This window comes from Lissotriton helveticus, chromosome 5_1, assembly GCF_964261635.1.
Source record: "Lissotriton helveticus chromosome 5_1, aLisHel1.1, whole genome shotgun sequence".
In the NCBI taxonomy this organism is placed as follows: domain Eukaryota; kingdom Metazoa; phylum Chordata; class Amphibia; order Caudata; family Salamandridae; genus Lissotriton; species Lissotriton helveticus.
This window is the reverse complement of record NC_136065.1, coordinates 1,020,410,735-1,020,435,243: the sequence shown is the minus strand read 5'-3', so window position 1 is coordinate 1,020,435,243 and position 24,509 is coordinate 1,020,410,735. Positions and strand designations below refer to the sequence as shown.

Genomic DNA, 24,509 nt, shown 5'->3' with positions numbered 1-24,509 from the left:
CCCCCCACCCCTCAACCCCTCACCACCCCTCACCCTCACCCTCACCCCCCTCAACCCCTCACCCTCAACCCCTCACCCTCACCCCCTCACCCTCACCCTCACCCTCAACCCTCACCCACACCCCTCACCCCCTCACCCCACCCTCGCCCCTCACCCTCAACCCCTCACTCACCCTCACCCCTCACCCTCACCCCCTCACCCTCACCCCCTCACTCACCCCCAACCCCTCACCCTCACCCTCACCTCACCACCTCACTCACCCTCACACCCTCACCCTCACACTCCCCCAACCCCCACCCTCACCCCTCACCCCACACCCTCACTCACCCTCAACCCTCACACACACTCACCACCCTCACCCTCACCCACCACACCCTCACCCACTCACCCTCACTCACCCTCACCCCTCACCCTCACCACCTCACCCTCACCCTCAACCACCCTCACCCACCCTCAACCCCTCACCCTCACCACCCTCAACCCCTCACCCTCACCCTCACACTCACTCACCCTCAACCCTCACTCACCCTCAACCCCTCACTCACCCTCAACCCCTCACCCCTCCCTCAACCCTCACCTCCACCCTCACCCTCACTCACCCTCAACCCCTCACCCTCACTCACCCTCACCCTCACTCTCCTCACCCTCACTCACCCTCAACCCCTCACCCTCAACCCCTCACCCCTCACCCTCACTCACCCTCAACCCCTCACCCTCACTCACCCTCACTCACCCTCAACCCCTCACCCTCACTCACCCTCACTCACCCTCACTCACCCTCACCCTCACTCTCACTCACCCTCAACCCCTCACCCTCACCCACCCTCACTCACCCTCATTCACCCTCACCCTCACTCACCCTCAACCCCTCACTCACCCTCACCCTCACTCACCCTCACTCACCCTCACCCTCACTCACCCTCACCCTCACTCACCCTCACCCTCACTCACCCTCAACCCCTCACCCTCACCCTCACTCACCCTCACCCTCACTCACCCTCACCCTCACTCACCCTCACCCTCACTCACCCTCAACCTCACTCACTCACCCTCACCCTCAACCCCTCACCCTCAACCCTCACCCTCACTCACCCTCAACCCCTCACCCTCACCCTCACTCACCCTCACTCACCCTCAACCCCCCTCAACCCCTTACCCTCACTCACCCTCACTCACCCTCAAACCCTCACCCTCACTCACCCTCAACCCCTCACCCTCACTCACCCTCAACCCCTCACCCTCACTCACCCTCAACCACTCACCCTCAACCCCTCACCCTCACTCACCCTCAACCCCTCACCCTCACTCACCCTCACTCACCCTCACAACACATATTGCGTTACAATAGGTGTCACATTTGCGAAAGATAAAACTATTGGCATTGTAAATAACAAAGCTATTAATTTCGCTATTTTCAAAACAAGCACATAAATAAAAAATGTGTCCTTTACAATACCAATAGCTCAAACTTTCCTAATGCGAGACCTATTGCATTGCTGTGCTTCTCTCCCCTGCTGCACTCTCCTGCTCTCTAGAGATGTGGCCTAACGACCAGAGCTGCCATCTAAGTCACGTAAATACAAAACATGTTGCATTCCAAATGCTATAGGTGTCACATTCGCGAAAGTTATAACTATTGGCATTGTAAATGACAAAGCCATCAATTTAGCAATTTTAAAAACCAACAAATAAATAAAATATGTCATTTACAAGACCAATAACTCCAACTTTTCTAATGCGAGACCTATTGCATTTCCAATGCTTGTTAGTATGACTGACCTGCCTTGAAGAAAGTGTTTGAAACTCATAAGAGCATAAAGACCTGCTGTGAGTTCCAAGAAATGTATATGGTGCGAAGACTCTTCTAGAGACCTATTCCCCCAGTGTTCTGATCTAGGAGACAGGCCCCCCAGCCATGAAGGCTTGCATCTGATTCTAAAATAAAGTCCGGTGTTGAGCCAAAGATTGCTCTGCCATTCCTGGCATCCAAATTGTCTAACCACCAGGTCAGTTCCAAAATGGCCTCCCGGGTTAGCGAAACGCGATCTCCGTTGCACAGGCCTGATCTCAGAGCATTCTGCTTTATTCGTTGAAGGGCTCGATAATTTAGAGGGCCCGGAAAGATAGCTAGTATAGAATAAGAGGGAAGACCCAGGAGTCCTGGCTAATTCTCTTAGGGATAGATGTTGATGTTTCAGGACATGTCTTATTTCCTTCCTGATTTTGGAAATCTTCTTCGGTGGAAGAAAGAGAAGGCAATTCATGGTGTCTACAGTGAAACCTAGAAATTCCATAGTTTTTGAGGGGGACGGAATCGATTTCTCTTTGTTTACAATAAAACCTAGGTTCTCTAAGAGATCTATTACAGTCTTGAGATCTTGAAGGATTTGAGAATGGTCTTGAGACATAATAAAGATATTGTCTAGATATATGATCATACAAATAACTTTTTCTCTTAGAGATGAGGCGACTGCCCTCATTATCTTGGTGAAACACCAAGGGGCTGATGAGAGGCCGAAGGGAAGAGCTTTGAATTGAAAAAGATGGTTTTTCCAAATGAATTGAAGGAGGGTTGATGTTCTTTGGCCTTAGGGATGGTAAAGTAAGCGTCTTTCAGATCTAATTTGACTAACCAATCCCCTTGTAATAAAAGATCTCTCAGAAGTTGGATGCCCTCCATCTTGAAATGTCTGTAAACAAGGTATTTGTTGAGTTCCCTCAGATTTATGACGGATCCATTGTCTTTTTCTCTACCAGCAAGAGTGTACTTACGAATCTCAGCAAGTCCATAGGGACTTCTACAATTGCCCCTTTCTGAAGCATTGAAGAGATCTCTTTCTCTATTATTTTCTCTTGGTCTAAGGTAAGGGGAATTTCCCTTGGAAGTGATTTTTGGATCGGAGTGTCTATAAAATCTATAGTAAAACCGTTTCCAGTGTTTAGAACCCAAGGGTCCTGAATAATTAGTTTCCAGTTCTGGATAAAGAATTTTAGCCTGCCTCCCCCTTTGGGGAAGAAAAGGGGGGGGGGTAAAGAGTTGAAGTACTCACTTTGAGGGTTGGTATCGTTAGATCCTCCTCTCACTCTGGAGCGTCTTGAACTGAAGCCTCTTCCTCTTGGAGGGTAGAACTGGGATTGATTGCAGGATTGGTAGCCTCTTCCACCGTGACCTCTGGCCCTCGAGTAGGGCCTGCGATTGAATCGGCCGAAAGATTAGCCCCTTCTTCCGGCCCTGCCAAAAAGGTTGTTGGTATTGAAGACCCTTTTCATATTTTGATGGGCTTTGTCCAGTGCTGTAAAGGTGGATACGTATTTACCTAAGGTTTTGATTAGGTCTTCACCAAAAAGTAAACCCTTAGGTTGCGTGAGGGCTCCTTGTCAGCTAGGTCACTCAATTTTGGGCTTATCTTAGTAAGCACAACCCTTCTCCTTTCGGAGTTAAGACTGGCTTTGGCATTGCCTAGTAGCACCAATGCCCTTTGACTCCAACCTCGGATTACATCTGTATTTAAGGGAGACCCGTTGATGTAGCTATCTTGGCAGCATCAATGATCTTAGCTAGGGGCCCTAAAATGTCAAGGAGCCGGTCCTGGCAAATTTTAAGGGACCTCTCCATACCCTTCCTAGGATCCCTACCAAGCTTGAAAAGGTATTTTAGAAGTTCGGGATCAAGTTTAGGTGTTTGGCAGTCCTTATCCTCGATAGAGGGTCATGAACATTCTGCTCCTAAAAGATTGCAGGTGTCTCTCTCCAGAGGATTTCTTATCCATTTTGCAATAAATTTACTGATGTGATCATGGGGAATCCAATCAGAGCTTCAAGGATGTTTGATGTTAAGAGGAGAAAACATCTCCTTGCCTAGAGGGTCCAAAATACTATCTTTGAAGAGAAAGGTAAATTATCATCAAAAAGTCAAAGTCTTGGTTGTCTTCATCCAAGTCAAGGATGTATTCATCAGGGAATTCAGAGGCATTATTATCGTGATCATCGTCATCAAAATTATTATCATGGGGAGGATAGCGTTGCTGAAGATGGTGGCTCTACCCCGGCTGTTCTACCTTTTTAGAACACTGCCCATATGGGTGCCGTGTTCGGTGTTTACCAACTTGAAGTCCATGATGGTGGCGTTCATTTGGGGGTCAGGGAGACGTAGGGTGGCCTTCAAAACATTGATGAGGCCCAGAGCAGAAGGTGGCCTAGCAGTGCCTGATTTTGAATTGTATTATATAGCAGCGCAGCTACAGGTCTTTAACAGGCGGTGGCCTTAGAGTTCAGGGGCCCTGACTCTGCCAGAGGGGGAGGAATCCCAAGACATGTCCTGTCTTTTATAGCACTGCAGCAGAGGTGGGACCTCAGACCTTACATTGGAACAAAAAACACTGAGGTTATGCTGGAACAGATCCCAGAGGAGGGCGGGAGTACAGCACCCCTACGCGCCGGAGATGCCTCTGGGGATGCTGACGGCGCTGCCACATGGAGGGGACTGGTCCTTGTTGAGGGACTGGAAGCAGGCAGGGCTTCAGGTCTTGGGGGACTTATACTAAGACGGGGAGCTGTTGTCGTACCAGGTTCTGCAGGAGAGGTTTGGTCTCCCTGGGGGAGATTTCTTGATACATGTGGCCCTAACGCGTGCAATACAGAAACATTGGAAGGAGGATTGTCCGAACCTTAAACTACGATGGCATGTCAGTACGTGATGATGGCGGCTGGCACTTTCAAAGCAGTTACATGTTTGTATTCGAGGCTGCTGAATGAGGGTCTGGTCCCATTGGACGGGCTGCGCTTAAAGTGGTAAGGGAACATTGGAAAACCCATACCGGAGGCCACATGGGGGCACATACAGCGTAGGGCATGCAAGGGAATTAGGAAAGCCCGATTCCAGCGGGTGCATTTCTTTATTCTACGTAAAGCCTATTTGACACGGGGTAGGATTATGGAATATTATAATGCTAGTAATGTGGTGTGTCCTCGGTGTGCCGCAGTGGGGGCGGACATGGAGCACATTGTGTGGAGTTGCCAGGCCTTGGGGGCTTATTGGACTGAAGTGGGTGGTCTCCTAAACCTAATTACAGCACGCCAGCTAGATTATGATATGGCTACTTGCATACTACATTGGTTTCCTCATACCCCCAAGACGAAGGTGACTAGTAAGTTTGTAGATATGGGCCTAGTATTAGCAAAACGGAAAATCACGATGCGCTGGAAATCAAAAGAGGGTCCCAGCGGTAGGAGATGGAGAGGGGAGCTGCTTAAGTGGGCTAGTAGTGAGGGAGTGGTTCGTTACCAGATGGCGATTCGACAGAAAAATGACAAGGCAATAGAAGTGGCGAGAGCTTGGGAAGAGCTGGTTCAATCACTGATTACCCTTACAACTGAGCAGGAGACGGAACAGAGGGATGGGGGAGAGCAAGGGTAGCTGGAGTCCCAAGATGGAACATCCTGACTCATTGTTATCAAAGACCTCATGTCTAGCTTTGTATTGATAGGAGTGCACACCGGTGACGGGGAGGGGTGAGGGGAGAATAGGGAGGGGAGGGGGGTTTATTTGATTAGTTGTTAATATAAAATGTGAACAGAGATGGTTGAGGCATTGGTATTAGGCGGGCTGGGTATGCACAGATGTTTATTGTTGCAATCCTAGGGGAAGCTGGTTTGGAATCATTGGTTACGGGACAGTATTGGCGTATAGGACCTGCTGGTTGTGAGTGGGGGGAAGGGATGTGCATATGTATGTACCTATGGTTTTTGATTGCTGACCTGAAACTCAATAAAATTTGTTCACAAAAAATGAAAATTATTATCATGATTGAATTCGAGATCATCACTCTGAGTACTTGGATAGTTTGTGCCGCGGGGGACACCTTTATATTTTGTGCCGCGGGGGATACCTTTCAATGCTGTGCCGTCAAGGGCACCTGAATTGTTTAAGGTGCGAGGACCTCCCACGAATTTCGAGGTGGTTGGACCTGCTATAATGCTCTTTGGGGTATAATCCATATTTTTTGTCTTTTTTTACTTTTTTTTACCCCTTACTTCAATGAGATCACCATCATTTTTAAGTTCATATTGAAATTCTTCGTCCTTTTCCAGGGAAAAGGATCTCTTAGATGCCATAACTTTAGACAGTGTTGAAAACATGCAATATCTCATTTCTTTGTGGATCATAGATTTGAATGCCTCATTTTCCATGCTGGACAGGGGAACATTGTCTTCATCTGAAACTATATCAGACATAATGAAAAAGGATAGGAATATATATATATGGCATGTGAACAAGGGCTCCTGAAGCCCGAAACGCGTATTGCCCTTCTGTTTTACCAGCTGCAATAAAGTAAAGAACCTGTGAATCCAGTGGTCCGTCTCCTACTTTGCCTGCCTCGCCGGTCCTGGGTGGATCAGGAAGTGGCGTTTGTGGAGTTTCGAAGAAAAAAAATATATATATATATATCTATACATATATATATATATATACATATATATATATATATATATATATATATATATATATATATATATATATAAATATTATTATTTTTTTAAACCTTTTATATTTTGTAATAAATTATTTGTTAAATCCTTTTTTATGTAAAATGTAGGAGAGAGAGCAGAAGGGATAAAGGCTAACTAAAATGGTATTAAAATAATTTCTATGAGCTTATAGCTGAAAATTATGGCAGAAATGGTGAAATAATGCATAAACAGCTGATCGCGTCGGCAAACTCCCCGTTTGCTCGAGCACGATCAGCTGGTTACCGAGAGACACTGATTGTGAGCTCCAAAATCGAGGAAAGGCCCTTGGCAACGAAACCACGTTGCACGTATGTTGCCCATGGCCTTTCCTCTAGTGCAAGGAGTGTGCGTGCACTTTCAGGGGTCGTGAAGGGCACAGAGGAGTTCGGTAATATCGATGTAGGTGGGTGAGTAAGAACAAATATCCCGCAAAGTATACAGCGAGGGGATCGCACAGCGAGGTGGGCGGTGCGATCCCCGGGTGAATGAAAGATTAAGTCTTTACCGCGAGACGGGCGGTGTGTTTTGAGGGCGAGAGCAAGTCTCACAGTTAAGCGTAAGGTGTATTGGCATAATCTTACGTGTGGTTGTGAGAGCGCATAGCTTTTAAAAAGAGAAATAAGAAGAAAACAACATCTGTAAAGAAAGGGCAAGGACGGAGCCGACCTCCATACATAGGTCGGTAGACCGAGTCAGGGGAGGGGAAGGGAAGGGAAACTGTGAATTGGTTTTAAGGACATCCCCAAGTATAATCAAAAAAAGCCATCGATAAAATAATCGGTCTCAGGCACAAAAGTCCATGATATAAACAAGTATCGGTCACAAATAACAGGCTATAGCGAAATAAACAATTAAGTAAACTCTTATTAATACAAGTAAGACAAATGAAATAAAGGACTTATCTGCTTGGAGCCGCATTTAAAAGAGGCTGATTGCCTAGTTCTCATGCCTTTTATTTGTTTTATAACGTTCTTATCTGGAACTCTTGCTTTGTGATGTATGCGGCTGCTTGGGTCTGCATTAAAAGTTGTATGCATAATGGTAGCCTCCGGTCTTGTAATGAAATCAGTAGTTCCCTCTCCTTTCACCCATGTGGCTCGTGGAAGCCAATGAACAGGAAAGCATCTGCTGCACACCAGCTTCTTTGCACTAAATGAGGACTGGCCTGAAAAGGCAACACAGAGTTACTAGCTTCTGCCACATAAATTGGGTTGCAAAAAGCTGAACTGGTCAAAAAAATATTGTCTTGCCTTCCCTGTCATCCAATGTATACATCCAGTAAATGATTGAAGGTCTCACTGTGCAGGGATTGGCTTTGATGAACAACATATCGTACTGTGAAATGACAAACCCAGCTAATCTATTAATTTTAGTTTCATCACATTACTATTAATATGCATTAGAGCCAAAAAAAGAAAATGCAAGTTTCTTTGACTAAATGGAGGAGGATAGAAAGTTCTTAGTTTTGGCAGTGGAAAACAATTTAGAGAATATAAATGATTTTACATTTTTCCAAAAAGGCAAACACAGATTGACCTGGTCTCCCGCAGCTAGACTCAACATTTCAACTGTGTTTTTATGGTTTGGCTTTACAGTACAGCTGCCGCCAATTTTGTGAGAAATGTGGAAAAGTAAATTTTGCCATGTTGTATGTGCCTACGTGTTCCCCATCTTATGTTATATGTGCATGATCGATATGCATATATTCCCCTCTGATCGATTAAAGACGCAATTACAGTTGTGTCCATCTCTAGTATGTCAGTTTCCAGCCCCTGCCACATTTTACAGTGTTCACGTTAATTCATTGAATTGTCCCCGTTTCTAGGCCTCAAAAGGGCCCGGACTCAGATTCAGCTCCTGTCTCCTGAACCCTCTCCGAGGAGCGATACAGCCCCCACCTGCATCCCTGACCCTTCACTTACTTCCTGCCTCACAGTGCCCGGCCCGGCCTGGCTCTGCCTGCCAGTCTGCCAAGAGTATGTTATGCTTCTAGCTATCAGTCCAGCCCTCCTTTTCTGCATTCCTAAGCTACTGAATCGCATCAATAGTTTCAGCCATAGTCTAGCCTTTCTGTCTCCATGTAAGAGAAATACTGTATATATTCATAGAATATTCCTCGCACACGCAATACATGTAGAATAATGCATGCACCAGTCTTAGTGTCAAGTAGCCTTTGCCCTGATAACTTTTGGATTCTATCAACATGTTCTCCAAACACCAGATACTAGATAGGCTTTAGGTACATGTCGCTCTGACTCTCCAGACTTTAGTCTCCTCTTCTAGCGCAGAAGTCATAGCCCCCAGTTCTCCCTGGTAACACGTCATTGCCCGTTTGCGCGCACCACTAGGTTAGAGGTCCCAGCTCCTCAGGTAGCCCCCTCCATGTTCCCGCCCCGTTTATGACATATTCTGTTACGTTTACATCACATGTCTATGTATACGCCCTGTACACGCCTCTTGTTACACCCATTTTGCCCTTATCTTTCGCGACTGCTACGAGAACCGCCTACTGTTACGCCTACTGTATTGAATGTAATGCATTTGTTTTGATATATATACTGTACACCCATATTAAAAGTTATCCCTTATGCTCCCAGATCCTGTCCCCGGCAGCTGCCATCCTATTCCCATGCAGGCTGTCCTGTTCCTGTCTTTTATGCCTTATTAAAGCCTGTAGACTCAAGATACCTCGAATCCTGACTCTTATTTATTGAGCTATCTGTATATATGAGTAACCTGAAAAATAGAACCGGTAATTAATTATTTATTTACCACATAATGGCGCCCGAATAGGGACCTGCCCTTTCCCCACGCGCCGGAGAAGCCACGCAGGCCCCCTGATCCTCTGCAGCCGTGACGGAACCATACCGTGCACGTGCAGATATTTCTGCTTCAAGTATCCCTCAGGCCCACGGAGGAGACGGAGGTTGCGGTCCAGCGTCCAGACGAGGCGGTGGAGGAACGCGGCGAGTCCCGACCAGAGCCCAAGCCGAGAGTCCAAGGTCCGAGGTATCCGGAGGCCCACCTGTAACTGAAGTCCGAAGTTCGTAGTCCGTCGTCGTAGCAGTCCAGTCCAGTCCGAGGCCTTCCGTTCTTGCTGCCCGGTGAGTACCGTTGCTGGGGTAGTATCTAGACAGGGTCAATTAATTTGTCTCTGGTCCGTGGGTTTGGGTACGCAAATCCAACACGAAGTGTCCACCTAGGTGGATGCGGGTCCTGACGTGTCTCTTCATGGGACCGGTATGTTTCGTACTGTTTCAGCAGTGCATCTAGTCATTCCAGTAAGTTCTGTTCTCGAGAAATTCATGTGTTCTGTTCTCAGTACTCCAGGTAATATTCTGTCCGAGCTGTTATTTTAAATGTTATTTCATGTGTTTTCAATGTCGTGGTATGAGTGATTTGTTTTTCAAGTTATTATTGTGTTTATTGTGTATTGTATTGTGTCCAGATTCCAGTCTAAGTCATGCCTCTATTCTCGAAATTACGTCAGTTAAAAACCAGAAAAGGATTGCTAGAGGAAGCAGTTCCTGTCCCGCCTAGGGACAGTCCAGGTCATTTTATGTATCATAAGCATGGCTTAAGTGCCATATTGTACTTAGACTTATGGGTCGAGTATACTAAAGATCTAGAAGAGAAATATAGATGGCCTGTATCAGGTACATGGGATGCCGAGTGCATCATGCGAGTAGAAGAAGCATTATGGAGAAAGAAATCCAGACAGTCCCAGAAAGATGCCATCGAGTTATGGCGCAAAGAATCTCATAAAAGAACCGAAAAAGAAATCAGAAAAACAGAGTTAAGTAGGGAATCCTCAGAAAGAGCCCAAGAAAGGGAATTAATCGAAATAGGTGAACGAGTTAAAGCCGAACAGTCAGAAAGACAGAGAAATGCCCTTATTAAGGGTATGTATCCTCTTCTTGCCGAGGGCTTGCCAAAAGCAACCCCGGAAGCATCCAGTAATTTTCCGCCATCATTAGTTCCGATTAAGCTACGTCACAAACCGACCGCAGCTGATATTTTTCTCTCGTCCTATTTGGACGATACAGTCCCAGAATATGCAAATCCTGCTCCGCCTGCTCCCGTAAATAATGTAATTCCTGTTCCTCCAGCCACCGGGGCACCCGTTACAGCACCTGTTACGGTACCCCCGGCCCAGCCTACAGTACATGTACCCGCTACATCAGTCACTCTCCCAGCCCGTACAATACCCATCGACGATTCTAGTCAAGGGGCCTCGGGGGGAAGTCCTCCTGGAACCCCGCCTCAGCACAGACGTGTGACATTAATCGAGCTACATGCCCGAGCGTTACAGCGTTCGCCCAAGCATCAGTCCGTTGCAGATATCAAGCGAGCTCTTACCGAATGCCGTTATGATCCAGTCCCAGGTGATGATAATATGGTCATATATTCACTGCGTGTAAGACGGGTGACCGAATATTTGGACACCCTGCCGAATATGAAAGGTTATTTAGACAGAATATATCGTTTCATCCGTACAGGAGTAGATCCAGAAAGTATTGGCGACACTATGGTCCAAAGAAAAGTCGAGATTCAGCTCATGATTTTAAAGTTTCTAATTAATTGCTTAATAAGAGAACAAGATTATCCGGAAAAAGATCCAGAAGAAATGAAAGTCCTGACCAGGTGGAGTGACCATATAGCCGAGGGAAGACACAAGACACAGAACTGTATAGAGAGTATGTACAAGAAAATCCGTAAAGAAATAATAAAGTTACATGAGAAACGAGAAGCATTACAAGCAACCGAGAAAGAAGACGCCTCTGATACTGAAGAGGTAGACAGCGAGAATCCCTCCAGAATAGCGTATGTAGATAGGACGAGACTTCCCGACCGACATTCACGCCTAGAACACAAGAAAGTTTTCCCTCCTCCAGTACCAGAACAAGGTTCTCTTGAGCAAGTATTTCAAACTACCGATCACATTCTGAAATCACGAATCGGTTATAGCGAACCTAGTACCATGCATGAACAAGAACTAGTCCGATCAGCAGTCCGATGGACTACTGATTCTACCACTTTTCCAGACGAAATAGTGGCACAAATGTTTCTGAAACTGCCCCCAGCCGAACAGCGACTGGTGGGTATGTATATGATCCAGCACCTCATTACACTGTATGAGGGACAGCATTCTGATCCAGGTCCGTTACATGATGTTCTGAACGAGTTACTCCAGTATAGATGGAGAGGTCTAGGTACTGATTTAATTAGTATCATTCTAGAACAGCGCCACAAATATAGAACGTTTCTGAACCCGCATTTTGTTCATGTCTCACCTCCAGAAAGTAAACCATTCTACATAGATAGACAGCATCCGTTACGAGAAGTACACCCAGTTAGGACAACGGGTGGTGATCTAGAACGAGTATTTGTTTACACCCCTATCACCAAGATGGAACTCTTAGAGATGAAGAAGTTAATCCCCTGTCACGACAAAGATCCAGCAGGGTTCCATCGTGAATTAAAAGACATGCTCTGTATGGGAGAATACACGTATCCTGATATCATTAAAATGTTAAAGGTCCTGTTGCCCGCAGGGGTATACGAAAAACTCAAGGAAAAAGAATGGGAGGTGGGAGAGAAAAAGATAGATTGGACAGCTCTAGAAGCTGAAGATAATTCACGAGTACCAGGTACCGGTCTAGGGGGTAAAGTTAAAGAATTGCCCGAGTTATTGATTCAGGTTTTGCCAAGGTTACTAACCACGAAAAAGGAAGATTGGGATGCAATTTCAGCATGCAAACAGAAACAGGATGAAGACACTAGTGATTTTTATTCTAGATTTGAAAAATGTTTTATTAACAGTGGTCTGAAGACAGGTAGCGAGTCGTACCCTCATCTTTTTGTTACCAAACTAGTCGAGAATTCAAGTCCACAAGTTAAAAATCGAGTTTTGAAAGTCGAAAGTAGTTGGCAAGCTAATACTCCGTCCCAAATGTTACAGATGCTCCTGTATCACCAGAACAGAATCAGGGAAGAGCAAGAACACGAAAGGAGACGTATGAAAGACATGAAAATGAAAGTATTAGTTGCACAATCTGTTCCGCAAGACAGTCAGAAGAGGGGTCCGAATCAAGCCAGTCATCCTGCAGTTCCCGTTAAAGGGACCTGCAATTATTGTAAACAGCCAGGTCATTTTATAAACGAGTGTGCAGTTCTGAAACACAACATAGCTACCGGTAAGACTAAAGAAAGACCACGTCCGCCTAGACAAGAACAAGTTTTACAGACTTCCCAGTTACCACAGAATGCACAACAGACAGTTACAGTACCGCAGCCTATAGCTGCCACACAGCACGTTACACAGCAGATGTACCAGTATGCACAGTCAGAGTATCCAGAGTATCAACAGTATTCATGACACAGCCTAGAGAGGGAGGTAGGCTTGCCTCTCATCGAGATACCTGTAGATCAAGAGGGTCCCTATGTACACAGTCAAGTATTAGGGAAAGACAGAAAGTTTCTGATTGATACAGGGGCAAGTAGGACTACTATCAGTCATGACGAGGTTCCAGGGGCTCCGCTCTCAGGCTCTAGAAATGTTTCCCTTGGATTTTCAGGAAAGCCGATTGTTAATGAAATTTCGAAACCAGTTACTCTAGAAGTTGGCCCATTGTCCCGAACTACTGATTTGTTACTCACGAAAGCATGTCCAGAAAATTTGTTAGGCATCAAGACATTAAAAGAATTAGGTGCAATTATTTGCTGTTCCCCAGAAGGAGTCCGATTGTTTTTACGCGACTTTAAAGGTCACTATGTATTACGTGATTTTGATCCAAGATTACTGAATGTACCACAGCATCTATGGGCACAAGGTCCAACTGATGTTGGTTGTATGCACATCACACCCCATCGTGTGACTCTCAAGCAAGGTGTAGTTTAACCACGAATCCGACAGTACAGATTGCCACCTGAGGCTGTAGCAGCCTTATCCAAAATTATTGACGAGCTTATTGCTCAAGGAGTGGTTGTAGAAACTGACTCCAATGTATGTAATTCTCCTATCATTCCAATTCTGAAACGTACTGATCCAAATGCACCTCCAGTATATCGATTAGTGATTGACCTTCGAGAACTTAATAAATGTATTATTCCCCAGTACCCAGTTGTTCCAGATATTTCATCCCTACTGACAGCCATTGATTCTGAAGCTACGTTCTTCACTGTTATCGACCTCAAGAACGCATTTTTCAGTGTCCCCATTCATCCAGACAGCCAGTACCTTTTCGGATTCTGTTTAAATGGAAGGAGCTATAAATTCACACGAGCTCCTCAAGGTTTTACAGAAAGTCCTAGTATTTATAGTCAAGCACTTAAGAGACAACTAGACAATATTCACATGCCAACTGACACTGCCCTGCTCCAGTATGTCGATGATCTACTGATCACAGCCCGTTCTGAACGTGACTGCGAGCGAGCGTCACTTACAGTTCTGTATTTTCTGGCCGAGCAGGGGCACAAGGTGTCTCCTTCCAAATTACAATTCTGTGTCCAGCAAGTGGTATACTTAGGACACTTACTGTCCAAGTGGGGTAGGCAGTTGACACCAGACCGTATAGCGAGTCTAATAGCTAATAGCGAGTCTTCCACAGCCCAAGACACAGAAGGAGGTACGAGCTTTTATCGGCCTCACTTCTTACTGCAGACAATGGATTCCTCAGTATGCATTTCTAGCCAAGCCACTGATACAGTTAACGACACAGGAGGCAGCCGTATCGACTGTCCTCCCTTGGACCCAGGAACATACACTTGTCTTTAATGAGTTAAAGAAAGCCTTATGTCAAGCACCTGTTCTAGCAACACCGAACTACAGTAAGCCTTTTACACTTTTTGTCACAGAACGTGATGGTACTGCATTATCTGTTCTCACACAAGATCAAGCAGGACAGTACAAGCCCTGTGCTTATTTTTCGAGCACATTAGATCCAGTGGCCCAGGCTCTGCCTGCGTGCCTTAAGTCAGTTGCCGCCACAGCTCTAGCTATTAGACAAAGTGATTCCATAGTGTTAGGACACTCCCTGACAGTACAAGTTCCACATTCCGTGGAAGTTCTTTTAAACCGAACACAGACTCAGCACTTGACAATTGCACGTTTAACAGGTTATGAATTGACACTGTTCCAGCCACACATAGAAATCAGACGCTGCAACATTCTAAATCCTGCTACACTGTTACCGTTAGTTACTTCAAATCCTGCCACACATGATTGTGTGGAAGTAGTTAACACTATGACTAAGCCAAGACAAGACCTGACAGACATTGCATTACCTAATCCCGACCTGACACTTTATGTGGACGGTTCATGTATGAGAACAAGTACAGGAGAACTAGTAGCCGCGTATGCAGTGACTACTGAAACTGAAGTTATAGAAACACATCGTATTGACACCCTGTCTGCTCAAGCAGCGGAGCTAGTTGCTCTGACCCAAGCCTGCATACGTGCCAAGAACCAGAAAGTAAACATATATACAGATTCACGTTACGCATTCGGAGTCGTACACGACTTTGGAGTGCTCTGGCAGGAGAGAGGTTTCATGACTTCTCATGGAACCAAGATTCAGCATGGTCTCCTCATTCAAGCTGTTAGATGCAATACATTTACCGACAGCTATTGCTATTATGAAGTGCAAGGCACATACGAAAGTTACTGAAATTATTTCCCAAGGTAACGATCTAGCAGATCGAACAGCCAAGCTTACAGCTCAGACCCCAGACATTCCAGTTAACATGACACAGACATTCACTCCAGATCCGACTACTTGTATGACAGTTAAGGACCCTACACAAGATGTCATAGACATACAGTTACATGCTACTCCCGAAGAAATCAAGAAATGGTCCGAACAAGGAGGGGTCCAGACAGATCAAGGATGGTTGACGAAGGGAAAAGCCACATGGTTTCTCCCCGACTCTATGGTTCAAGTCATTATCAATACCGCACATAGTCCAGCACATCTAGGAGAAAAAGCTATGTTAGACAGTATTCAGAACCTTTGGTTCAACAAGCACTTACGAGCTGCAGCCAAGCAGAAAGTCCGTACCTGTATGATATGTTGTCAGTTCAATCCAGGTAAAAGTGTCCCGGTGGAACAAGGTGGTTTCCAGCCTCCTGACCACCCTTTTGAAGTCCTCCAGATGGATTATATTCAGATGGAGCGATGTCGAGGTTTCAAGTATGTCCTCGTAGTTGTATGCGCTTTGTCCAGGTGGACAGAAGCATATCCAGTTCCAGATTACACAGCTGCGACCACTGCCAGGCAGTTGGTTTGTGAATTCTTTCCCCGCTATGGACTCCCTAGGGTCGTGTATTCAGATAACGGCCAGCCATTCTCATCCGAGCTCATGAAGCATGTTTCCCTTCTGTTAGGGTACCAGTGGAAGTTCCATTGTGTGCGCCATCCTGAAGCAGCCGGTCTCGTAGAGAGACATAATCAGACTCTGAAAATTCGCATTGCAAAAATATGTAAAGAGAAAGGTGTAGACTGGCTAGTTGCCCTGCCAGTTGCTCTATTCTACATGAGGATGGTTGCACATTCCAGATCAGGTCTGTCCCCGTATGAGGTCGTATTCGGCCGCCCCCCAAACATGTGGGGTACACCTAGACCCCGCAGTATTACAGATGTTTCCAGTAATATGCTGACAGATTACCTAGCTTCCTTGATGTCTGCCCTACACTCTTGTCGTTCACAGGTTGCCGCTGCATTTCCAGACAACACCGAGGTGAAACCGCATGAAGTCGTTCCCGGTGACCTCGTATTTGTCCGGAATTTTGATCGTTCAAGTCCGCTGGAGCCCCGCTGGAAGGACCCCGCATGATCTTACTAACAACAAGGACCGCAGTCAAGCTAGAGGGAAGAAAAGGATGGGTCCATCTGAGCCATATAAAGAAATTTCACGGACTTAAAGACTGCCCTATTCTCAAGGACTGCCCAGATACAGACTCTGAACTCAAGCCTCCCCTGTTAGAGAAAACTCCACAGCAGGAGTATAAAGTGAAACTCCGGTCTAGTAAAATAAGTCAGCCAGTTTAATTGTCTAAGTCCCTCTCGGGTGAAACGGTTAGACAGGTTTCTGACATGTATGAGATAGACCCCCATAGTGAGAGAGTTAGTCAAAACTCTATCAAATGTATTATTGTTCTAAGTTTTTTATTATATGTGAGTCTAATGGTTACCTGCACAAGTTATGCTTTACATTTATGTTTTCCAAGTTCACATGTAAACAAGTTTCCTAATGCTACAGTAGAGCACACATTTAGTGATCTGCCTCCTCACGAGCTATCCTATCGTCTTGCTATGCGAAATAATACATTTATCAGAATGTTACACTATTCACACCAGACCAGCAATGCCACTAATTGTTGGGTGTGTGGTCGACTCCCCCCTTTCCAGACACCGAAGGGAGTTCTGCCACTTTTTCCTTATCCATTTTCACATAATGGTTCGTGTGGAGCATGGTCCACGTTAACGTCATCCTCAACTGATATGTCCCTTCTGAATAGTACATGTTTCCCAGACAAGGAAGGTCTTTCCCATAGAACAGGGTTAGATCTAGAAAATGAAGTGTATGATTTAGGTAATTATTCTTCGAATTTCATGGTCCTGAATGTTCAGTCCGATACTACTCCAGATTTGCCTGCTATTTCAGTACTACCAGTCAAAGGCGAATTATGTGTCAGAAAGAATGGTTCCGCACATGTAGGACATAGTGATTGTATTACTATTGTCGAGTATAGTGACAGTGGGAAATCTATTTTCAAAGCCTCACGTCATTCTTATTTTGTTTGTGGTCAGACCGCATATGTTCGTCTGCCCCTCGATTGGGATGGAACATGTTACATTGCCTTCCTACTGCCACCAGTTTTTCTAGCCCCATCCGATTATCATAGAAACACACATCTAGTACACGTTAGACATAGAAGGGAGATCGAGTCCCCGATTGTCGATCAAACTGAAACTACTCTAGAACAGTATCAAGACTTCAATAAAGGTTTCTTCTTCTTTATAGGACCTGTCCAGAATAGTAAGTTAATACGTAGACTTACCAGAACCCTTGAAGAACCCTTGAAGCAGTAGTGAATGAGACTACTTCTGCTCTAGGTAACTTAACCGAAGAGCAATCTGCTATGAGATTTGTCGTGCTCCAAAATCGTCTCGTTCTTGACGTCATACTGGCCGATAGAGGAGGAGCATGTAGAGTCATCGGATCTAGTTGCTGCATTTTCATTCCTAATAACGCGCCGTCTGTTTATTCAGCTATAACCAGACTTCATAAAATTGCCCATCAGTTACACCAGAATCCAGGCACCTGGACATGGTCCGGTTGGCTCTGGAGTATTATTTCTGCCTGGGGATGGAAAGTATTGTCATTCCTAGGTATTGCAGTGATGATCATATTCAGTTGCTGCCTCTGTATACAATGTGGCCCTGCGATTTGCGGCATTTGTGCTACATCCTGTATTCCTAGTCCTAAGTCCCGTTCCAAGACAATTCGAGACGAGCAAATGATGCTATATGAAATGATAGATGGTATCATGAATATTGATGTTTCCCTAGTAAATTTTGCCATGTTGTATGTGCCTACGTGTTCCCCATCTTATGTTATATGTGCATGATCGATATGCATATATTCCCCTCTGATCGATTAAAGACGCAATTACAGTTGTGTCCATCTCTAGTATGTCAGTTTCCAGCCCCTGCCACATTTTACAGTGTACACGTTAATTCATTGAATTGTCCCCGTTTCTAGGCCTCAAAAGGGCCCGGACTCAGATTCAGCTCCTGTCTCCTGAACCCTCTCCGAGGAGCGATACAGCCCCCACCTGCATCCCTGACCCTTCACTTACTTCCTGCCTCACAGTGCCCGGCCCGGCCTGGCTCTGCCTGCCAGTCTGCCAAGAGTATGTTATGCTTCTAGCTATCAGTCCAGCCCTCCTTTTCTGCATTCCTAAGCTACTGAATCGCATCAATAGTTTCAGCCATAGTCTAGCCTTTCTGTCTCCATGTAAGAGAAATACTGTATATATTCATAGAATATTCCTCGCACACGCAATACATGTAGAATAATGCATGCACCAGTCTTAGTGTCAAGTAGCCTTTGCCCTGATAACTTTTGGATTCTATCAACATGTTCTCCAAACACCAGATACTAGATAGGCTTTAGGTACATGTCGCTCTGACTCTCCAGACTTTAGTCTCCTCTTCTAGCGCAGAAGTCATAGCCCCCAGTTCTCCCTGGTAACACGTCATTGCCCGTTTGCGCGCACCACTAGGTTAGAGGTCCCAGCTCCTCAGGTAGCCCCCTCCATGTTCCCGCCCCGTTTATGACATATTCTGTTACGTTTACATCACATGTCTATGTATACGCCCTGTACACGCCTCTTGTTACACCCATTTTGCCCTTATCTTTCGCGACTGCTACGAGAACCGCCTACTGTTACGCCTACTGTATTGAATGTAATGCATTTGTTTTGATATATATACTGTACACCCATATTAAAAGTTATCCCTTATGCTCCCAGATCCTGCCCCCGGCAGCTGCCATCCTATTCCCATGCAGGCTGTCCTGTTCCTGTCCTTTATGCCTTATTAAAGCCTGTAGACTCAAGATACCTCGAATCCTGACTCTTATTTATTGAGCTATCTGTTTATATGAGTATCCTGAAAAATAGAACCGGTAATTAATTATTTATTTACCACAGAAACACAAAAAGAGGGGCTCTGGCTACGTCCACAAGTTAGGACAGGAGATGTGTGCTTCCACAGAACAAAATGCTTGCCTCCACACAGCTGTGATCATTTTGTTTATTTTTCCAGCTGCCTGAGCTTGAACTTTCAGGAACACACACGTTCCACTGTAATGCTATTAAAGTGTCTTAGATAACTAGATAATTTATGGGGTTTTCTCTGGCAGCAACACAGTTGGGAGGAGGCAGTCATTAACATGCGTAGGTGTTTTGGTCTTACTTGATAGTGCAATTTATAAGCCGGCATATTGGCATTACCATTGGTTGTTTGAATTTTAGTGTCAGTAAAATAATGTTCAGGGTTCTATTAAATTCAGTATTCATCAATAACTTAGGCTAAAGCCAATTTTGGAAGTCCTTGGGCTGACTGGAAGTTTTCAGACCTCTAACTAGATAAGTCCATCACTGCCAAGTTTCCCAGGTAGCAGCACGTACAAATAACATTAAAACAGTTCAGAATAAAAAGTGCATTTACAACACATGGCCTTACCTGTGTACCTCAAGATAGGTAAGTTGAAGTAGCCTTCTACTGTTAGTGAAAGCTGCCAGAGGCACGAGATCTCACAAATGTTATTGATTGTCACTAAGTGCTTGGAGATTAGGAAGAACTGAAGCTCCCTAGACACACTGAAAACAGGACATAAAGCCTTGCTAATGCTGGGGAGATCTGAGTCTCGTACATTACCATTTAGCTCATTATGTTTAGAATACTGGGGTAAAATTGGTTAGTTCACACTTAATTTATAGAAACCTTGATTAGGGATACTAACATGGCACAAACACATTGACTCGGAAGATGGAAGAGATGTGGAGCAGCGGCCAGGACGTTTGGCTCCCGAACACGGGGGCTCACTGTTCGATCCCTGGTGCTGGTGGCAGGTTATCCCAGCACCATGTGACTCTGGGCAATAGCTAGCTTAATCTTCCCACAGCCCCAGCACCTTGACACCCTTGGGTAATTGTTAACGCTTTAGAAATATTGACTTTTATCCACAGATACATATGAAGTCATTCAAATATGTCACATGGTAGAAGTCAGTTTTTTAGCATGGACAATAGAAAATAAACTTAGGTTTATTTCAAACTCCTTTATTGTACAATATGAGTTGCTAAAACATAACAGGAGGCAGCTCAATAGTCAACAGTGATTCACTAAGTGTTAATAAAATTACACGTGAAAGCAAAAATGAACAAATATTTTACTGAAAGAATATTTTATGTAGTAAAACGTTTTACAAATGAATAGCCAATTTTATTGGGTCAAAATGAGGGTTTGAAAAAAAATCGGTCCAAAAGGATTGTGCTTCTGCCCTGTACAGTGAATATGTGGGTGTTCATCACGACAAAAGGAGACGACATTTATGTATCGCCCAACAGAAGAAAGGCATTAAATGTGAGAGACGGTGAAGGTTGTTAGTTAATTGCTTGAAGTGTGTTAGTTATTTGTATCAGTCCTCACGGTAGAGGTTCGTTGGGGACTATTGAATAGGGAGGCAACAACTGAGCTCTCCAAATATGTTATGAGTGATGGTACTGGTAGCATCCTGTTGTGGTGATTTTAGGTGCACTTTCAATTAAAGTAGGCATGGGAGAGCAGGGCAGACCATCCCTGTCATTATCATCGTTCAGAATATTTTTCTGCGTCAAGTTGACAATTGGAACTGTTATTTTGCTTGCTGCCATATTGTCATAGCCTTCCTAAATGTAACTGTTTGTATTAGGAAGAAAAGGGGAAGAAAGGAAAAAAGAAGAACCCCAAACCAGGGCTTGAAAAAGATTTCCCGAAATCCTGGCTCATTTCAGTACTTTTCAAGACCTTCTGGCCGATCCTCCTGAAATCTGCCGTTTTCAAGCTTGTGCATGATTTGCTGGTGTTTGCGAGTCCCCAGATCCTCAAGTAAGTCCCAGGTTGTATTCTTGTCATTATTTACTAGATTAGTTTCATGATATAAGTGTTGCATCCAGTTATAGTACTCAGTGACCTGGTGTGGCATACTATTGTTTGTAGGATCCACATGTGTACCAACTGCAGATAATATGGGTACTTAGCAAAGAGGCTGGGACCCCCATGTTGTGGCTGCAATTTACTGAAAGACGAGCTTTACCTGTTTTCAGAATGAGGAAATAACAGATTTTAAATCTGACTTTGGTCAAAGTGTTGTTGACGCTAGAGCATGACTTCTTCCAAAAAAGCTACTCTTCTGCTGATTATTTAGAATTATGGGTAAATATTCATTTCGTTGAAGTCCAAAAAAATCATAAACAGACTCTGTGAGATGACATGGAGGGCAGGAAGTTTATTAATGTGAATTGGAGACAGCTTGGCCTGACTACCAAGTGCCCAAATTGGAGAATTACATCACAATCTTTTATTTTTGCACACCGTAAAAAGACGTTTAATTACATATCCAATAAAATCATAAGCATGGCAGAATTTCTCAATAATTATGCACCAATATGACACATGTCCCCCATCAGACGGTACATATTACACAATCATTATGTACAGAGCCATTCAGATGAGGCTAATAGTGTGTGATACCTGCATCATAGATTGTGACACTGGGGTATGTCTAAGTCTACGCAAACAATAAGCCAATCAGAGGTGGACACTTTGTCCCAACCATATATAGTATGCTGACCGGGCTTTAAAAGTCCCTAAATTTGTTGAGCTAGCATGCAATTGCAAATCATGAGTGGTGTTCTTGAGCAAGCTTGCATTATAATGTGGTAGATGCTGTTTTTATCTCAACAGGGTACATTCACAAAAGGTCATATGTATGCTGTGCACGTTTACAGGCCTTGTCATCATTGAGTTTCACAGAAATGAGCAAGACGAAATGGACTCTATGCAAGACAGAAAAATATGCTTCCACAATTTTGATAGACCTCTCTTCAAATTGGTCTCCAATCTTCTCACCAAACCCTAGATATTGTATGCCATTCTAATGACTGAAAAACAATCAAACAACTTGTGTGCAACATGTGATGCACAGTGATACTCAAAGGCAAAGTTGAGCTTATTTGCAGTATAATGATGAAGTGACATTGGCATCTCAACCCCGTAGGGAGGGAGATCAGAATAAATATTTTTGGTCAGACCAGGGGTACAGATATTTACGTAAAAGACCCTCTGTGTAAACCCAGTATTCCCTTTATTCTTGGGGGTTTTTTTTGGGGTTTTTTTTTTTAGAGTTTTATATAGCGCGAACTTGAACCGAACCGAATCAGTTATCAGAGCGCTTTACATAGCACCAGTTACGTTACATGAGGACACACTTTCATTTTTTTTTAGGCACGGGGAGATTAAGTGATTTGCCCAGAATCACAGGGGGTTTTTGGCGTCGTTACCGAGACTCAAACCAAGTTCCCCAGGTCCGAGGTCGAGTGCCTTAGCCGTTAGGCCAACCCCGGGTTCACAGGGCTACATTGAAAATAAATAGCAGGATGTTACTGGGACCCTTTATCTCGAACATTCTCTCTGCTTGTCATTCGCCAACATATTTTGGCCTCTATAAGATCCCTCATAAGAGGGTATAGTGCCTTTAGTCAGGGCTGTCAAAGGTACCTCTACTGACTGTCCTCATGCATTAATTTGTACATTCAGGTAAAAGTAAGTCTTACCTGCCCGTCCAACTTTCTGGAGCCTGTGTCAAAAGGGATGGGGGCCCACCCCCCGGGGCTCAATTTGTGAGGCATGTGAATGAATGACACACTGCACACAAGAACATATGAAAACAACATGAAATGGGATGTATGACGTTACAACGCAGGCTATTACAACGCCTGCCTTTACAACGCGGTTTTTACATCGCATACCATTACAACGCATAGCGCTTTTGGGTGCTGGATAGTGAATAGTTTAATTTACTATTCCAACTCCAGTCCCCGTGGACACTAGGGAAGGTTATTGGATAGTAAATTAACCTATTCCCTATCCTAGAGCGCCCCCCAGCGCAATGCGTTGTAATGGTTTGCGTTGTAATGACCGCGTTGTAATGGTAGTGCGTTGTAAAAGTTTTGTTGTAAGTGATGTTTCCCCATGAAATGAACTCAAAACAGGCAGATATTGGTGCAAGCATGTTTTCTGTTTATACTCTCATTCATGCACTGTTGTGATCTATGCTTACCAATGTCATGTAATGTACTTATCCCTATGATGTAAGAATCGAACAAGAGGGGGCAGGATTCGTACTCACCAGTTAGGAACAAGAATTTCAGTGTGATTCACATAGTGTTGCATGATAGGATCCTTATGACTACATGAATAACCAACATGTGATGAAATACGAGAGAGGTTGGTAATATGGTACTACTATCAAAATATGACCATCAGTGTTATTTAGTTAAAGTATCCCTTTGATTGGAGGACTGTTAAAGAAGAAAAATCACTCACACTCACTAATGTTGAGCACTAACTGCAGTGGGATAAACACTAGCATATTGAACTAGGACTGTGACGTTGCCTGTTTTTCAATCAGGGATTGGAGGTGCCTCAAGCGGGCTAATGATTACGATATAATGTTCTCTGTCATGTTAAAAATTCATATGAGGTGAAAATCAGAGCAGTCCCCTCCTATAATAAAGTTGGAGCAGTTTCAGCCAGTATAACATTGTAATAGAAAATAAGGACTGTCCCAGCAATAGATGTATCACACTTTTATTATTTATATTTTACCCGTCTTTGTGTGACTAGAGAAATGGTTCCCCCCGGAGTGACTACTAGGGTCAAACCCCATAATATTAGGGTAAGTAGGTGTACTAGTTGTACATGCTCACCAGTGTGCTTTTCCCGTGTGTTCAGCATGCTGTGAATCTACAAGTGTACCATGAAGAGTGCACTGGCATGAGATGGAGTACATGCATGGAAAACAAGAGAGTGAATTAAATAACGGAAATTGCTAACGAAAAGGACATATGCTAATGATATTTAATTTTAATATAGTCTGTTTCCCTACAGGTGAGAAACTGTTGGACGAGCAGGTAAGACTGACTCTTACCTGCATGTACAAAGAAGTTCTTGAGGACATACAATATAGGGGCATGTTTGACTGCCCTGACAAAGGCTCTAGACCTTCTTATGAGGAAATCCTATGGAGGCTGGAACATATTAGCGAATGACAAGTAGAGAGGATTCTCGAGATATAGGTTCCCGGTAACATTCCTCTATTTATTCTTGGGTACACAGGGCTGGATTAAAAAATGAAGAAAATACATGGGTTTACACCAAGGTTGT

General features: G+C 44.4%; 1 protein-coding gene across 1 annotated transcript in view; it reads left to right on the top strand.

Annotated features, from left to right (window-relative positions):
• ABCC2 (ATP binding cassette subfamily C member 2) overlaps positions 1-24,509 on the top strand; it is a 678,688-nt gene that overhangs the window by 240,814 nt on the left and 413,365 nt on the right. Inside the window, exon 7 of the mRNA XM_078643538.1 lies at positions 20,995-21,170. Coding sequence (XP_078499664.1) covers positions 20,995-21,170 — 176 coding nt within the window. The remainder of the gene's footprint in view (positions 1-20,994; positions 21,171-24,509) is intronic.